General features: G+C 48.2%; 1 protein-coding gene across 9 annotated transcripts in view; it reads left to right on the top strand.

The window, feature by feature from the left end:
* Positions 1-492: 492 nt before the first annotated feature.
* Positions 493-16,930, top strand: part of PRRC2B (proline rich coiled-coil 2B) — a 52,524-nt gene continuing 36,086 nt past the window's right edge. For 8 of the 9 annotated variants that reach the window (XR_012654122.1, XR_012654123.1, XR_012654124.1 and 5 more), the window contains exons 1-2: positions 493-682; positions 15,959-16,126. Coding sequence is in view for 6 of the 9 variants with exons in the window: in XM_075055529.1 (XP_074911630.1) it covers positions 16,012-16,126 (115 nt within the window). In the remaining 3 variants the exon portion in view is untranslated. The remainder of the gene's footprint in view (positions 683-15,958; positions 16,127-16,930) is intronic. The other variant, XM_075055531.1, reaches the window with a different exon arrangement.

A 16,930-nucleotide genomic window follows, 5' to 3' on the forward strand; every position in this document is an offset into this window, starting at 1 on the left:
GCCCTAACCGGGGTCCCCACAGCAAGGAAGCAAAAACTTGAGGGAAAAGCCTCCCGGAGCCTCCCCGACGCGGGTGTTTCGAGCTGGGGTGGCTGTAAGGGGGATAAACCCTCCAGCCATGAGCTCGGGGTCTCCCTCAGCACCGTGGGGTGCCCCCACCCCTCCTGCTGCCTCCACCTCAGCCCTCCCTGATGACTCTGAGGGAAGATCTCCCTCACGGCCGGCCGGGCGCCTGCTCCGGGTTTGTGAGGTGAAGAAGAGGCGTCGGGTCCGGAGGCAGCCGCCATGACCGCGGCTCTGCCCCTTTCGCCTGCCCTCACCCCTCAGCATCCCCACCTTCTCCTCCTCCCTCCCGCCTCTTCTTTCCCCCCCCCCCTCCATCTTGGGCCGCCCCTGCGGCGCCGGCGGGGCCCTGCAGGGGGAGCTGTGCGGAGGGCGGCGCGGCGCCCTCCCGCGCGGGATTGACAGGCCGGGCCGGGGGAGGAGGAGGGAGCGGCAGCGAGAGCCCGTATCGCCCCGCATCCCGCCGCCGCCGCCGCCGCCGCGCAATCCGCCGCCATCCGCCGCGCCCCTCGCCCATCGTCCCTCCGCACCCGGCTCCCCAAGCACTCCCGGCTCCCCGCCACCACCACAGGTGGGTATCGGGGGCCGGCGGCGGCGGCGGCCGCGGATATTTGGGGCGGTGAGTGGGGCCCCGGGGGGGAGGGGGGAGAAGGAGGAGGAAGGGGAGGGAGAGGGAAGGTGGGACGAGGCAGCCCTAAAATGGAGCCGGAGCCAGCGGCTGCCTGCGGCTGCGGCACCCCGCGGCCTCCCGCCTCGGCCCGGCGCGGGGGAGGAGGCGGCGCAGCCCTGGCGGGTCCCCCGAGCCGGGGAGAAGGGGGGGGGGGGGGTGTCTGGCGGTGGGGGCGAGCCCCCCATCTTGGGCTGTTGTAGCCGCCTGTGTTTATTGTGCGACCCCCCCGCCCCCGTCCCCCCGCTCCCCTCCGCCGCGGGGATGGAGGCACCAGGGGCAGCCGCGGGGCCTGGCCGGACCGTTCCCGGCCCCATCCCCGCCGAGGGCCGCGGTGAGGCCCGGGGAAAGCGGCGGAGGGGAGGGGGAGGCTGGCGGGGACCGCCTGGGTTTGGGGCCCGTTGTCCGGGCTCCTGCCCCCGGGCCGGGGGAGGCCTGCTGCGGGGGGCCGGGGGGGTTGTCCCTGTGTGCGGCGGGGCTGGAGCTTCCCCCCCCCCCCCCCCATATACACACACTCCGCCGCCCCGCTCCCCGGAGGGGTGCAGCAGGGGTTGGGGGTGAGGGTAAAGCGAGGGCTGGGGAGAAGGGGGAGCTCCCCGCTGCAAAGGCAGGTTGTTTTTCTTCATCGTCTGGAGTGTGACAAAGATATTTTTGTCGCGCCGTGTGTGTGTGTGTGTGTGTCTCAGCAAAACAAGGAGGGGGGTGTGTGTGTGTGCGTGTGTGTGTGTGTGTGCATCCAGAAGGCTCGGTCGGTTTGTTGTTGTGCGGGAGCCTACAAAAGGGTGGCTGAGGCCGAAAGCTGAAATGCGGCTTGGGGTGGGGGGTGTGCGGGGCAGCTGCTGAGCGTGGGGGAGCAAGGATGGAGTTTGTGCGCTTTGGTGCTGGGCGAGCTTGTTAGATAGGTTTGAAAAGATGGGTTTTTTTTGTTTGTTTGTTTGTTTAGGAAGCTGTTTTTCATCTCTGTGTGTGAGCAGATGTGCTGCAAGCTGGGGAAACCCTAATGCGGGTCCTGGGACACGTGTGCTGTGCATCTTCACCAGGGGGATGGTTTGTTTAGTAGTGTTGGTTGTGAACTAAGAAGGTTTTTTTCGTTAAGGTGGTTGCGAACAACCCCTTGATGCCCAAAGTCAAAGCTGTTGCAAGGGGTTTGAATGAGCTGGGAGTTGTGGGTTTTGTTTGGAAAGTTGTTTTGTTTTGTTTCTGTCTTCTGAACATGCAAAGGGTGAGATACTCTTCTGAGTACCAACTTATCAGATGTTTGTATATTGACGTTACTGGTGTTGGGGGTGATAACATATAATGAACATAAATGTTTAGTACTTTAGTAATTTTGTTTCTTTCTAGGTACAGGTACTAAGTGTAAGCACATTGCAGTGTCTACATCATCTGCTGTAGTCTGCTTAGGGGGAAGGCATCCCGCCACTTCCAGGACTGAATCAAGGTTTATAGTGGAAGTTTTGTTTGTGTTAAGCCTTGTCTTGAAGATGCACATGGGGCCTCCACTGGCATGGGCTCTTTCATGATGTATAATAGCTGGTCCCTGCCTTGGAGAGCCCAAGTTTGGAGAATCAGCTCCTGACGAGTAGATCTCTCGGATGCAGACTGCATTTTCCATGTTTAGTTGGCACTGGGGTAGTTAAACCCCAGTGTCCTAAAAGCTGGTGTTCTGGGCCAGGGACTGGGAAGTAAAGTACCTGGAAGAGGTAGGGAGGAGGAAGGCTGAGACCATATTCTGAAACTGGAATTTAAAGAGGGGATGGAAAGTGATGGTTTCAGAATGATTTCTGTCTGAAAAGTTGAAGTAGCTCCCTGCATTTTTCACCCCAAATGAAGTATTGTAAATGGGCTTGGGTTTTCTTAGGAGCACATCTGGGGTCCCCGAGAACTTTGTGGGCTCATCATGGGCAATGCTACTTCTTTCAGGACTGTGGCCTAAGAGGTTCTTACTAGTTAGCAGAGTCTATTTTTGGGGTATGATAAACAAGACATTTCCCATATGACCTCTTTGAAATGGTCTACTATTTTTCATGTTAAAAAGTTCAGATTAAAAATCATGCTGAGACAAATCACACATACTGTTTGAGATTGCTGTGTTTGTTTTTTGTTGGTGTGTTTGTTTTTTTTTTAATTACATGTTTTCTCAAGCCAGTATGAGTACATCTGCTGTTAGCTGTATTTTGGTTTTGTGCTTAATTTGATATGTACATTGAGTATAACTTGGTTCCTTTTTTTTTTTATGTGTTGGTTGGGTTTGCTTTCTGCATGGCTTGAGTAGGCTAGATGTCACACATTTTAGGATGCTTTCAGCAGTCTTCACTGATAAAATATATTTCTACATGACTTGAGCAGATACCTTTCCTTTAAAAAAAACCCCAAGTAATAAATAAACCACAAGTTTTATATAGTTTTCTGAAGTTGTCATTATATAGTGCCTTGGTGCCTTGTTTTTTCTAAATTTGGACAATTTTTATTGGGTTTTACAGTGCATTTTTTGATGAACCGTGGGCTTTTTTTTTTTTTTGGTGTGTGCATGAGAGCTTAAAAGTGAAACTCAGCCAACTGGCTGAAGCTGGAAAAGTAAGTAAATAGTCCATACAAATGCTGGAAAGGAGATGCAGGGTTTAAAAGTATTTTAGTTTTAATAAATATGACTAATGCTCCTAAAGAATTTTTATTAAAATGATTTAACTTTATAGTGACATTTTAATAAAGCCTTTTATTAAAGCTTTGTGTAAAACCTAACTTCAAAGGCTAATTTACTTGAACAACCTCCTTCTAAAAGTAAGGGTGGCATTAGAGTCCGTATTTGTCTTAATGCCTGACGCAGCGTGCCGTGGTATCTGACTGTGTGATGGTATAAGGACAAACAATCCTCAGTCCTCGTGTGTGTGGCACTGATGCTTTTGCATAGGACCCAATTCCTGCACTGCATCTTCCTTGTCCTGCAGGGTATCGCATCTGAGGTGCAGCTGGCAAAAATCAGGACCATGGTTTAGGCATGTCTGGTAGTCCCTCCAGTTTGCCTGAGCTGTACAGTACAGAGCCTGTTAGATTACCCATTACAGAACTACCTGCCTATTTAAGATTCAAAAGTGTTGGTTGCTCAAGGCCTTCATTGTAGTTACCTGAGTAATTGAAAGTATTTAAGGGCAAGCCAGGCTAACTTTAAGTGCTGCTGCATTGAAAATAATAGTAAGCCGTTTTATTTTTCTTTGATGATGATAGTCTGCACAAAGCAATTTTGCTGTAGTGGCATTTCCACTTGTAATTGTGTATTTTCTTGTTATAGGAATAGAAGCAATATGAACAGGAGAAACTTACTGAATACAGGATGGTAACTTTAGGGGAGGGAGGGAGAGGGTTTATTCCAAGGGCTGGGCCTCTTTGGTCATCCCTGCTTCTCTTTACTAGATTCCTCATTTATTCTGTAACTTGGCAATGGGCATGTTGTCTCAGTATTAGGTCTTGCTCTTCAGCTAATCATGCCTTGTACGTGGGTTTTGTTTTCCATGTGGCACTTACTCGGTCTCCTAATAGGTCGATAATTTCACAGCTTCTTATCACTAGTTTGTCATTTGGAACAGAAGAAATACAACTGTGAGTCTGTGGGGTATCAGACAATGAGGTGAAAGCACAGTGAACAGCTAAAGGCTGGGGAGGTACAGCTCTTTCCTTTGCAGGACATCTTCTAACTGCTGAAATTATGTGACTTTGTTATGAAAGTCGTGGCGGCATGCTCCTGGAAAGCACCTTCTGAAGGAGGTTTTGCAGATACATGGAAAACCCATCTCATTTGGTTAAAGAGTTGTTCTTTCACACAGGAGGAAAAAATGGGGCTAAAGCAGGAGATTGTATTATAATGTTAAGCCTCACTGAAGTGCAGCTTGGGCTCGTTTTCAGTTAATAACTTGTACTGGTATTCAGGATGTCCTCTGTGTGCACGTGTGCTTCCTATGCAGAATTAACTGAGAAGTTGGAGCTTATGAGCCCATTATTTTGGAGCAAAGCTGTTTGGATGTGTATAGCTGTAAATCCTGATCTCTTTTTTTGGTCTGAGAGCACTGGGACCATAATTGAAGTGGACTGGAGGCTAGTCTAGTAGCCCAGGGTTGTTCTGTATTTACCTGTGGCATTGGTTGGTTGTGAAGCTGCTTGACTCACAGTGCTGGGGTCTGTGAGGACAGAAGGTGGTTTTGAGGTGTTAAAAGGTGTATGTGCAGTTTTGCAGGGGGTTGTTGTCCTTACAACAGTGTCTGTATTTTGCTTCTGAACACTTAAATTTTCAAGAAAGTGCTGGTAAACTGAAAAGGGCAAGAGAGCTCACTGTTACGTCTTTAAGAGACTAGGGTATTGATTTGTACAGACGGGTGAAAACAATCATACCTTGAGTGAAAGGGAAGAGGTAATGGCCAGATTTGAAACATGCAAAGGTGAAAGAGGAGGTGAAGGTGAGCTGGGCTTAAGTGCAAAGAAATACAGGAAAAATGCCATGGAGAAAGCAAGGACTTGCTAACAGCACCCTAGGGTCTGGCCAAGAGGACAACTCTGTTGGACTGTAGTACTTCAAATGTCCACAGGGCTTCAATTAGCTGTTGGGAGCATCATCAATAGCCTTTGGATTTCAGGTGAATAGCACTTAAGAGGAGTAAACTGTATAGTGTTTGCAGAGTTAGCACCCTGATGGAAGAGATTTGCTGGAGGAATCCTTCCTGGGTAGCCGTTGAGACATCTTGGACAGGAGTTGTAGTGATGGTGCTGCAAGGAGTGAACAGAGACAGGTTTGAAGAGCTTGCATTGGGACTTTGCCTCCCCCAAGCACTTCTTGTGTGGGAATATAGTGAATTTTTTGGAAGAGTTCTGCTGTGGGGTAGGTTCTTCAGCTATTCCTACCTGTATGTGGGCTGGGAGCCCGTACAAAAGCCTTGAGTGCTCTTGTTCAGAGTATGGAGTGGGCTGTGAAGCAGGCAGGGGAGTAGGGACATGCTCAAGAAATGTTTCTTCATGGCTGGAATAGTATCAAGTATGGTTTTATCTTGTTTCTGAAATAACCAAAGAATCAAGCTCCCACCTAGCAGTTGAAACTTCACGAACTGTCATTTAGGAGCGGACTCACGAGATCTGAGTGTTATTACGGTGTTAGTGTTCTGCATCTGACCAAAATGTCACCTTTAGTGATGCCTGTGATCCTGTTGCAGTGAAAGCAGTGTATGGGGTGGTTCATTTAGGTGTTTGCAGCGTCCCCCATCCCAGCATGCAGACCTGCTCCTTCAGAACTCCTCTGGAGCAGGTCTTCATTCTGCTGCCAGCCTCACAGCGTTAGGAAGGCAGTGTGATTCAGAGGGTGGTTTCCAGCCCCAGAAAGTGGGAGATGAAGGGTCTGTTTCTTGCTCTGCCACTCAGCATAGCTGCAGAGTTCTGCGGTGTCATTTTCCTATCTGGAAAGTAGAAGTGGTGATGCTTACACACCTTGTCAGTTATGCACTGCAAATATCTATGTACATTAAAGCATCGGTGAAATGTTTTCACTTCCTGTCTGGTTCGGCGTAGTCCAGATGTCCTGTACATAGTCTGAGTTGCTTAGCTCTCCAGGAAACCTAAAGCTACCTAAAGCTCCTTTCTTCGGAGTACTGAATCGCACTGCATGTAGTGTGTTTTTTTACCAGTTTGTACCTGTGTCCTTTTCCCATCAGATTCTTATTAGCTTCCTTGGCATTCATTTGTAGTGCAAATGGCTCCTATGAATAGGCTTCCTGTAAGAAGAATTGCTGTGCAATGCTGCATTGCCCTAGTGTTGTTAAAATGGGGGAACCTGGAGGAATACTTCCTTGGAAGCTTCAGCATCTGCAGTGTTTATGAACTGCAGGCTTGTCTGAACTGCTTGTAATCTTATTAATGGTTTGAACCGGCTGCATCAGTCTTGATGGCTGTGGGAAATCAGAGAACTCTGATAGAGAAAGATCTATTCAGCTCTTGCCAGGGCAGCTTTGTACCCTGCAGTGTATGTGTTGGTGTTGGCCTGTCTGGCTGTAAAGGTGCCTGCCAGAGGAGCTCCCATCAGCACCTTGGGGAGGAACAGAACTTGAGGGATCTGCTCAGCAGGGGTGTACAGGAACTTCTCCGTTGTTTGTGCAGTGAGAGATTGGCATTTACTGCCTGCTGATTGATATCATTGGGTTTCATCTCTAGTCTTTCTCTTCATAAAGATAACCTTTTATGCATAACCTGAGTGGGAGCTGAGGCCCTGAACTCAGCAGACAGCCTGAGAGTGTGGAGAGGTGTTACCAAAGCCCACATCTGGTAGAGAGGCTCATCGGCACAAGGTAAACACCCACCTCCCAGTTCCACTGTGATCCTTCCTGAGACTGCAGAGAAAACAGAGCTGCTTACTCAACAGCTGATGGCATTTGTGTGGAAAGAGCTGTATCTGTTCCTGAAAACAGAACTTTTAACCCTAAAGACTGCCAGCTTGCTCTGATTTCATCTCTTGGAGCTGTGACACCTCTGATTTCCTCTCTGCTTGTTGCTATAAAACCTATGTTCGCTGCTGAGAGATGGAACAAGTTGCTGAGCTTGGCACCAAGTGAAGGATTTGTGAAATGTTTGTGACTTGACTGGAAGAATTGCTCTGGTTGCTCCTCAGAATGCATCTGTTCTCTGGCAGCAGTGGATCACAGTCCTTCCACTTGTCCTTGCCCTGGCTGCGTAGGGCTCTCCAAGGTGAGCTATGTCTAAAGATTTGCAGGTTTACATTTGGGTTCTGGAGCTGGCAGCACAGGTGTTTTACCTATGCTACTCTTGCTGTATCTCACTTGGGTTATATGGATATCATTGCTGTGATGATTTTTCAAAGTCTGTGTGGCAGAAGTGTCAGGACTAAGGGAGTTTCACAACCTTAAAATGCAGTGGTGTTCAATTTAGTTGTTGGTGATGGAAGAGTCTTTGCCTTGAGCTGTCAGTCCTAACACCCAGTACAGTGGCCTGAGAACAGTTGGTGCTTGTGTGGGTGCCTCCTGCCTTCGTGGGCTCCTCTGGAGCAGTGGGCAGGATTTGGTCCACTTTCTGTGCCAGTGAGCAGTCTCTTCCACTGGAAGAGGTTGTTCTAGACATGACAAGTGCTGTTGCAATGCATTCACTCCTTGTTTGGCTCTCTACGACCTGCTCCTTTGATCAAGAGCTGCATTTTCTTTGAGGGTCTTGGCAGTGCAGGTTTGGGTGGCTGGGGCAGAAGCCTGAGCTCTGGGACTTACAACACTGCCTACAGTGTTACTTGAGCAAACTGTTTCTCTGCCTTGGATACAGAGCCTGTAAAATAGGATTGATAGTACCAGCCCTGCTACCCATCAGGAGATCCCTAGCAGCTACTTGCAGCCTGTTATTGTTGCTCAGATACCTAAATGCCCAGTTTACCTTACAGTTCAGCTGAATGTTGCCAGGAGCTTTCTGAACAGGTTTTGCCAACAGAACATTATGCCAGGGATTTGTTTTGGTTTTGAATTTAAATTGCTTGCTCGTGATCAGCCTCCTTGCTTTGGCGTTGAGGGAACAGGATGTTTTATCTGTGTATTCTCCCTGGACATTCAGATCTCAGAGGAATGCGAGCAGGGCAGGGTGGAAGGCAGAATTGCTTTGGAGGCTGTAGGTAGTGTGCTTCAGCTCTGGGCCTTGGTTGTGGAGGAGCCAGAGCACAAGTACAACTCTAAGGGTAAAGATTTGCACTTGAATATGAACACTCCTTTGTGCAGGCAGCTCGTGGGGATCACTAGGTCACTTCCCTTTCCTATTGTGCTAGAGTGATTGGGGTCTGGATTTGTTGAGGCCACAGGTAGTTCTTGCTGAACTGAGCTGCTCTGTCCTCTCTGGGTTTTGCCTCTGAAACGTGAAACAGCAAAGAAATATGCTCCTTTATTTCTGTTGTCTCTTGCTGCAGAAGTGCCTACAGGAGGTCATGGCTTCTGAGCCTGGTGAGGTTCATAGATAGGTGCATCAGAGTCAATTCATGCTGGGTCTTGTCTCATTTAACACCTTTATGGCCTGGACGAGAGGGCAACAAGTGTGATGTTGGTAGTTGGTGCTTCCAGGTTGCTCCACATGAGATACCTTGCTGCTTCCCTACAGTAATCAGCTCTTGATTCTGAAGGGTATGAAAGCCCTGCAGCACTTCCTCTTGGGTTAGAGATACAGTTATTCCTTCCTGACAAGCTGATGCCAATGGGTCAGTTCCTTCTTTATGGCATGATGGGTCAGATGGCCAGAAAACTGGCTCTGTTTCTCTGGAGGGCTGTTGTAGTGTGTTGGGTTTGTGTGGTACAGTTTTGGTAGCAGAGGTGGCTTCTGTGAGAAGCTGCTAGAAGCTTCCCCCGTGTCCGACAGAGCCAATGCCAGCCGGCTCCAAGATGGACCCGCTGCTGGCCAAGGCCAAGCCAATCAGCAACAGCGGTAGCGCCTCTGGGATAACATATTTAAGAAGGGAAAAAAGTTGCTGAGAACAGAAACTGCAGCTGGAGAGAGGAGTGAGAACATGTAAGAGAAACAGCCCTGGAGACACCAAGGTCAGTGAAGAAGGAGGGGGAGGAGGTGCTCTAGGCACCAGAGCAGAGATTCCCCCGCAGCCTGTGGGGAAGACCATGGTGAGGCAGGCTGTTCCCCTGCAGGCTATGGAGGACCCCACGTCAGAGCAGGTGGATGCCTGAAGGAGGCTGTGACCCCACAGGAAGCCGATGCTGGAGGCGGCTCCTGGCAGGACCTGTGGACCCATGGAGGGAGGACCCCATGGCAGAGCGAGTTTGCTGGCAGGACTTGTGACCCCGTGGGGGACCCACGCTGGAGCAGTGTACTCCTGAAGGACTGCGTGCTGTGGAAGGGACCCGTGCTGGAGCAGTTCATGAAGAGCTGCAGCCTGTGGGAAGGACCCACGTTGCAGAAGTTCATGGAGAACTGTCTCTAGTGGGAGGGACCCCATGCTGGAGCAGGGGAAGAGTGAGGAGTCCTCCCACTGAGGAGGAAGGAGTGGCAGAGGCAGTGTGTGACGAACTGACCGCAACCCCCATTCCCTGTCTCCTTGTGCTGCTGTGGCGGGGGGTAGGTAGAGAATTTGGGAGTGAAGCTGTGCCTGGGAAGAAGGGAGGGGTGGGAGGAAGGTGTTTTAAGATTTGGTTTTATTTCTCACTACCCTACTCTGGTTTGGTTGGTAATAAATTAAGTTACTTTTTCCCAAGTTGAATCTGCTTTGCCTGTGATGGTAGTTAGTGAGTGATCTGTCCCTGTCCTTATCTTGACTTGTGAGCCTTTCATTATATTTTCTCTCCACTGTCCAGTTGAGGAGGGGGAGTTACAGAGCAGCTTTGGTGGGCACCTAGCACCCAGCCAGGGTCAACCCACCACATGTAGACAGACACTCCTTTCAAGGAAGGAATTAACTGCACACCTTGGGTTTTCTGCTGCTTGGAAAGGAGGGGGAGTTTTGTGAGCACAGGATCTTGCGAGTACTTTCTGTGGGCTGTGAACCAGCTTTCTGATTGGATTTTTTTTGCTCTGTGCCATAGTCTTGCATCCTCAGGATGAAGTATTTCTTATCTTTGTCTGCATCCTCAATTACTGGAGGTCAGGGCTCCTTTCCAGGGCGTGGCATTGTCTGTCCAGCCCTTACAGAAAGAACCACAGAATTTGTTAATGTGTTTGTGTAAATACAGTTGAGGTCTTCTCCAGACTCCAGTCTGCTTTATCAGTTTTACAGTAAGTTACAAATCCACCCTTTTGGCTGCCTTTGCCTGCCTGCCTTCCCAGCATTGGGAAAGCTGTTTAGCAGAGAAGTGAGGCTTCTGTATTTTACAGGCCAAACCTGAGATCAGAAGGATCTGTTTTCTCTAGAACTGTGCAGTGATTTGGTAACAGTAGTTGTGATTCCCAACCTGTTGGTATGTTTATAAGAGGGGGCAGCAGGTGAGCTTGGTGAAGACAGAGCTGAGAAAATGAGGTCAGGTCATCTTAAGGACGTGGCCTTTATGTGCCCCCCTGTTGTCATGTTTTATCTTTGCCTGTAGAGCTCCTCTCCACAGAGCTGATGGTAGATATGCTGTCCAGAAGACACTGCCTCTCCTCCTCACCTTCTTGCTGCATGTCTCAAATCCAGGGTGGCTCGGCTTAGAGAGGCCTGATGATGGGGCTGGCCAGTGGGCAAGTCTTCTGGCAGACAGCCTCCAACAGTATTACTTGGCTAACAGCATACCTCTGCAATAAATCATGGGAGATGTGATCCTGGTCTCCCATTCCCTGTCTTTGCAGGGAGACAAGGTTCATGGGAGATGCAGAGAGAAGCTGGAATTGTGCAGAATTAAAAGAACTGGTACTGCCAAATACACCTATTCAGCTAAGCAAGGAGGGTCCCTCCTTGTGAATCGGGAGCTGTCTTTGCTACGGGGTGTCTACCTTTTCTCTGCACTGCAGACTGCTAAGTTGCTTCTCCCTGTTTGGCAGGATTTGGTGCCACATTCAGGGTCTCGGCAGGCCCTTTTTCAGGTGTACCAACAAATCTTGGCAGCTCCCTCTGGAAACAAGGCAACAGAACAACAGCAAGCATTTTCTTGTGGCCTAGACTCTTGCTACAGCCTCTGCCTGCTGCACAGCTCTTCTGCCTTGATCCTGTTGACTTTGTACTTGGATGCTGATAGTCTCGTATTGCTCCCCTCCTTACTAAGCAGTCTCTCCTAGGAACCAAATGCTCATCTGGTCCCTTCCCTGCGAGGCTGATGATCCCTGCCTGGCCCAAACAGGGCTTCTACAGGATGTAAGTGCATCTGGCACCAAGTCCCTAGGACAGCTGGTCACAGTTTGACCAAAGCTCTTCCAAGGGCAGCCAGTGGTGTCTTTCATCGCTGAGGCAGGTGGCGACTGTTTCACAAGTAGGTGATTCTGTGGTGCGACATGTTCCAGGAGACCAGTAGTGGTGTTTCCCTGTTGACAGATAAATGTTTAGCAATGAGAAGTGCCAGCAAAATTGACTACGTGTATTTAAAGAAAAGTGAACATCACTAATCTTCTGTAAAGCTATACTATGTTTTTTAAAAGATTTCACATTATCAGTAACATTAGAAACCACAATAGATCTCAGTTTAACATCCGTGCCAAACACGTCTCTTTTTTGAAAGTACAGTTCAGCTTTTGCAACCCGTGAGTTTCTGAACAATTTGTATAAAATTTCAGGTCAGAAATCTTCCTGCTTCTGGAGAAAAGCCTTTTCACTGTTAATCTCCATCCTGTTGCTTTGTTTTGTGTTTGTGACTGCTGCTGTGAAGTGAGCAAGGAGTGAAGGTCTGCAGTGGTCTCAGGTCCTTTGCCCGAGTGATTGTGCTCAGTGTAGAGCTCAGTGGTGTGCGAGTATCTGAAGTGATTCCTTCTAGTGTGTGTGTGTGTTACCTTTCATAAATCTGTTTGCCCTGCTCAATTAAGGCTGGCTAACTTCCAGGTATTCAAGCTCCATTGAAGTCTTGTGAATAAAACACCGGCAGCCCAGCCTCCTTCGTACACAGATTTACAAAGAGCTTTGCAGACAATCCCGTTTGTCAGGAGTCTCTCCCTTTGGCTGTGTTTTCAGCTTGGGGGTTTCCAGTTGTTACCAGTGCCAGTAACTCAAGGTTTTCACATGGCTTTTTTTGCAGGACAGGCTACCTGTGCTTGGTAGATCCCTGCTGTAGCTCCAAGACTTGCATGCCCTGGCACTTAAAATGTCACTGCTGCTCTCTGGATTAGAACATACCCCTTTAAAAGGCAGTTAGACAGGGTCAACACCAAAACATCAAATCCAGGGAAACATGATGTGGACATGAAGACTCCTGGGTAGCGGACCACTCTGCCCAGGAGCTGATTCTGGTGCAGTTATTTGTACCTTGGGATCTCAAATGTAACTGGTCATATTGCAGTATTTTCTGATTCCTCTGAGACACTCAGTATTTTGTACTGCGGTGCTGTCCCTGGATATTACAGGAGGTGTTGCTAGTCCTGCGATCTAGAAGAGCTAAGCTCCATGCTAAAACCGATAGCGAACCTTCCCCCAGAGACTGCTATAAACCCAGAGAGAAACCTTGCAGAAATGCTGGTGATGGGTTTTTGATTTCTCTGTAACAGAGAGTAATGCTTTCTTCAGGGTCAGCTATCGGACATGGTAACCCAGAGCACAGGCTAGAGGCTTTGCTGAGGCTGTCAGTTTTCAGTTTTCAGCATCGGCATGTGCCTTCTGGTTCTAGCTCTCCTAATAATAAGCATGCAGGCTGGCAGTTCAATTCTTAATGAACTTGATTTTTATCAGAAATGGCTTTGCTCTGCAAGACTGGAAGGCCTTGATGATCCCTGCCTGGATTCCCTGCTTCACTGTGTGGTGGGAAAATCATCCAGTGTCATGACAGCCTTGGGAGTCCCTGTGGCCTCTCTGAAGTGCTGTGGGTGACCTGGGTGCCGAGTGAGCCCTCTGGCCAGTAACACCCGTGGACTGGTTCAGATCTGCAGCTGGCTGCTGTCAGGAGGGACAGGCAGCAGGGTCCTGCCTGCGGGATGGCTCCGAGGGGCTTCAGTGCCGCTGCAGCCTCTTTGCACAGTGACTGTATGGAAAGTGCCTCACCTCTCCATGGACTTGTTTTCCCCTTTGGAGTGCACACATAACATACAAACAAAGCTGTGTTTCACGTTTTCAGCTTCAAAGTGTTGAAGGAGTTCAAAGAATATTTCATTTATCCAGACAGCAGTTGTGGCTGTCCCAGAAAGTTTGACAAGGGGCTTTATCCCGATGTGTCCCCAGCTCCCCTGCTCTGAAGTGGTTGTTTATTCCTCCTGCATCCTTTTAATGATACAAGATGTAATCAAGAGGCAGCTGAGACCCAGTTACATAACTGGTTGTCAGGGTTTCTCTTTGGCAGCGTTACCCTGCATGCTGTTTGCATGCTGACTTTCAGGAACTTGGGGATTTTCTGTTAACCGGCTAACTCCTGAACCTGATGTGGTAGTTCTTTTTTTTTTCTCTCTCTAATTCCTACTAATTGTGTTTGGTTTGAGCTTTCTAAACCTCAGAGTGGATTTTATTGCTTGGGATTGTGTGAGGTTGGTACAGGATTGACATGGTCTGGATAGACCCCGAGCCAGGCTCCCTCTGCAAGGCTCAATACACCTGTAAGAGCAGGTGGCTGTGCTCTTGCCAGCGTAGCTGAGGGCTGGCGTGCAGCACCCTCTGCTCTTCCCTCTGGTCCGAGGCTCCCCACAACTCTGTCAGTTCAAACAGGTCATTGTTCTCAGTCCAGCTTCTACTTTCCTGCCAAGTCTGTGCTAATCAGTGGGGGTTTTTTCCTCCCTTTCTCTTTTATGTGTGTCCTACTAATAAAAATACAGTGGAAATGGGCAAGCCAGGGAGGAGCTATTGTTTTCTTTGATGCATGGTGACCATCTGAGCAAAGATTCAACCAGACTGGAGCCCAAGATCTGTTTGCTACTCTGCGGGAAAAGGTGCCCCAAGAGCATGGGCCAGCCCTGTTGCCTCCGCAGGCCTTTGTGCTGCAGCCCCCTGTGGTGGTCCAGCAAAGGTGGCTCTGAGGGCCGTCTTGTGGATCTTGGTGTTTTTCCTGAGCATCCTGTGGATGCTGTTACTGAGTGACAGAAAATGATTTTCTTCCTCTATCCCGGACCACGCTGCTTGCTGCTTAGCACACAGAGTCCACAGCTTCTTGCTCCTGGCAGGCCTGATTTAAATCCTGCAATGGAAGAATGAACGCTGCGTGGTGCCAGGTTTATTGGTCAGGAACTTGCCCCCTGGCAGCAGCCTTTAGATGGGCTTTACTCAGCTAGTTGCAGATCACAGTACAGTCTCAAACTGGCTGTATCCAACATGTTTGTGGTCTGTGCTTTATTTTGTACATAATGCGTGATGGACTGATCCTCTTAACTGGAAATCATGTTTGATAAGGAGTTGCTGGTGGCAGTTGTAGCCTCTGGTCGGATACAGTTTCTTGCAGAAATAGTGATTTCTGACTGCGTTTGAAACATGCTTTCAGCTGGATGAGTTTCAGAAAGGGTGAAGGGTGGGAAGGTCCAATATATATAGCATTTTGTTGCTCCCACACAGAGTTGCAACCCTAAGATGGGACCTAGCAGATGGTATAATAAAACTGCCAGCAGTTTTAGGCTTGAAGTGGAGGCTTTACAACCAGAAATCTAGAAATCTAAATTACGTGTGAAAAGGTTAGATTGAGCTCCTAGGTTTGAGAAAATTTAGAACAGAGAATTATGCTTGAAAAAATGAAAGAAAGGTCCATTGAAACTAAGCAAAGTTTCTTTTCTGACATCCAAGTTGACCTACAGTATGTGCATTCCCCATGTTTCAGCTTTGTCCTAGGCTCCAAGAGCCAAAAAGTGAAAGTGAAGAGACTGTCTGCATGAAGGGTGTTAATCACAGATGTTGTGCCAGCAAAGGTTAGAGTGAAAAATTAGCAAACCACATCCATTGTGAACAGTATATTTATAGCTAAAAATGGTGTTGAAGGTGCCAGCAACAGAGAAATGTAATCTTTTTTTATAAAGTGTTTTCAGGATTTATTGTAGAACTGCTGAATTTTCAGGTTCAAGAGTCTGAACCTGTTTCATTTGAGCAGGTTTTTTGGACTCCTTAACTCTCTCTCATGGACAGCAGATGGGAAAAGGAAATTTGAAGAAATAACTCTGTTGCCTTCAGGTGATGCTTTCAAAGCATTAATTGCTTGTACGAGTCATTAACTGTGGCCAGTGTGGAACCATAATCTTAAACATTACAACCCTGTCTACCAGTGCTTCATTAGGAAACCCAATGATAAATTCCAGTGTGGTATAAGATAACAGTGCTTTTCTGTCATTTATGTTTAGGAATCCTTGTCCATAGCTGCTTATTGTTAGACTTGTTCTTTTAAAGCAAGGACTGTGTTGACAACCCCGTCTTGTATTCTCATACCTGAAGAAGCTCACCTCTTTCAGCACTGGAGTGGCAGAAAAAAAATCATGCTGTGAGAAGTGTGTTCCTGCAGTTCTTTTAATTCAGTTTATGAATCTTAAGTCCCACAAGCTTCTTGTGACTAAGAGGAGGGGGTTAAAACCTTGTAATTTAGTGTGTCTGCTCGCTGAATATCTGCAGTTGTAGCAGTTGTGCATGTTTTACTTTTTACTTGTCTGTGGCTAAATAATCAGTTTGATGGCATTTCCCTGGTTCTCTTTCATTAAAAGGTAGATCGGGAGCGGCGCAGAGAAATTTCCTTACTAGATGACATTTCATCGCAATGTCCGATCGTTTGGGGCAAATAACCAAGGGAAAGGATGGGAAAAGCAAGTACTCGACTCTCAGCCTGTTTGATAAGTATAAAGGAAAGTCAATAGAAGCTATCAGAACTACAGGTAAGAAATGCCTTGAGAAAGCTCGTTTTTGGTATCTTTCAAGAGTGTTGTTGCAGAGCTAATTCAGGTTGTTGACCCTGTGGGTAGGATGCCCAGTGGGAAGCAGCTGGATTGCAGAGCTGTTTTTGCTGCTGTCTAAGCCTGTGCTTCATTAGGACTTCAAGGAAAATGTCTGTGTTTCTTTGTGCTGCTGTTATTGTAGAGACACGGAGGAATTATGGCAAAACAGATGGTGGACTGTTGGCCCTTCCGTTTAGCCTGTGTCCTTGCTGCAAAGTGGTCAGGTTGCAAACTTGAGTGAAAGTCTTATCCAGGCCTTAGGCTGTAACAAGACAGAGCAGTTAAGCTGACTGAAGTGCCTTAAATTGGTCAGATGTTGTGTGAGGTGAGAGTTGAGGACTGAAGGCCTCTCGGAAGAACTTGAGTTAGTTTTGCAGGGGAGATGTGACCAAAAGTAGATGGTGGGGTCAAAAAAAATGGAAACTTTGTCTGGACTGGCTCTGGATTCAGTGTGGGAGTAGAAAACCAAAGAAAATAAAATAGCATCTTAATAAATGTGATCTGGTGGGTGGAGCTGGAAAATCTAGACCTCGGGACTCCTGGGTTAGATTACCAGTCTGTCTGCTAAGAGGTGGACTTGGATGGCCATTTCCCCAAGCTGTGAAAGGGCAATGCTGCTGCTTCTTGGTGAAATGAAAGAGGAGTATCTGCACAGGTAGCTAAAAGCCTCTGTGGGCATTTTCTGTTAGGGAGAATTATTTCTCTCTCCCTCCTGACTCTTGTAGGAGGCTACCTGTTAAAAAG

This window comes from Buteo buteo, chromosome 23 (genome assembly GCF_964188355.1).
Source record: "Buteo buteo chromosome 23, bButBut1.hap1.1, whole genome shotgun sequence".
NCBI classification, from domain to species: domain Eukaryota; kingdom Metazoa; phylum Chordata; class Aves; order Accipitriformes; family Accipitridae; genus Buteo; species Buteo buteo.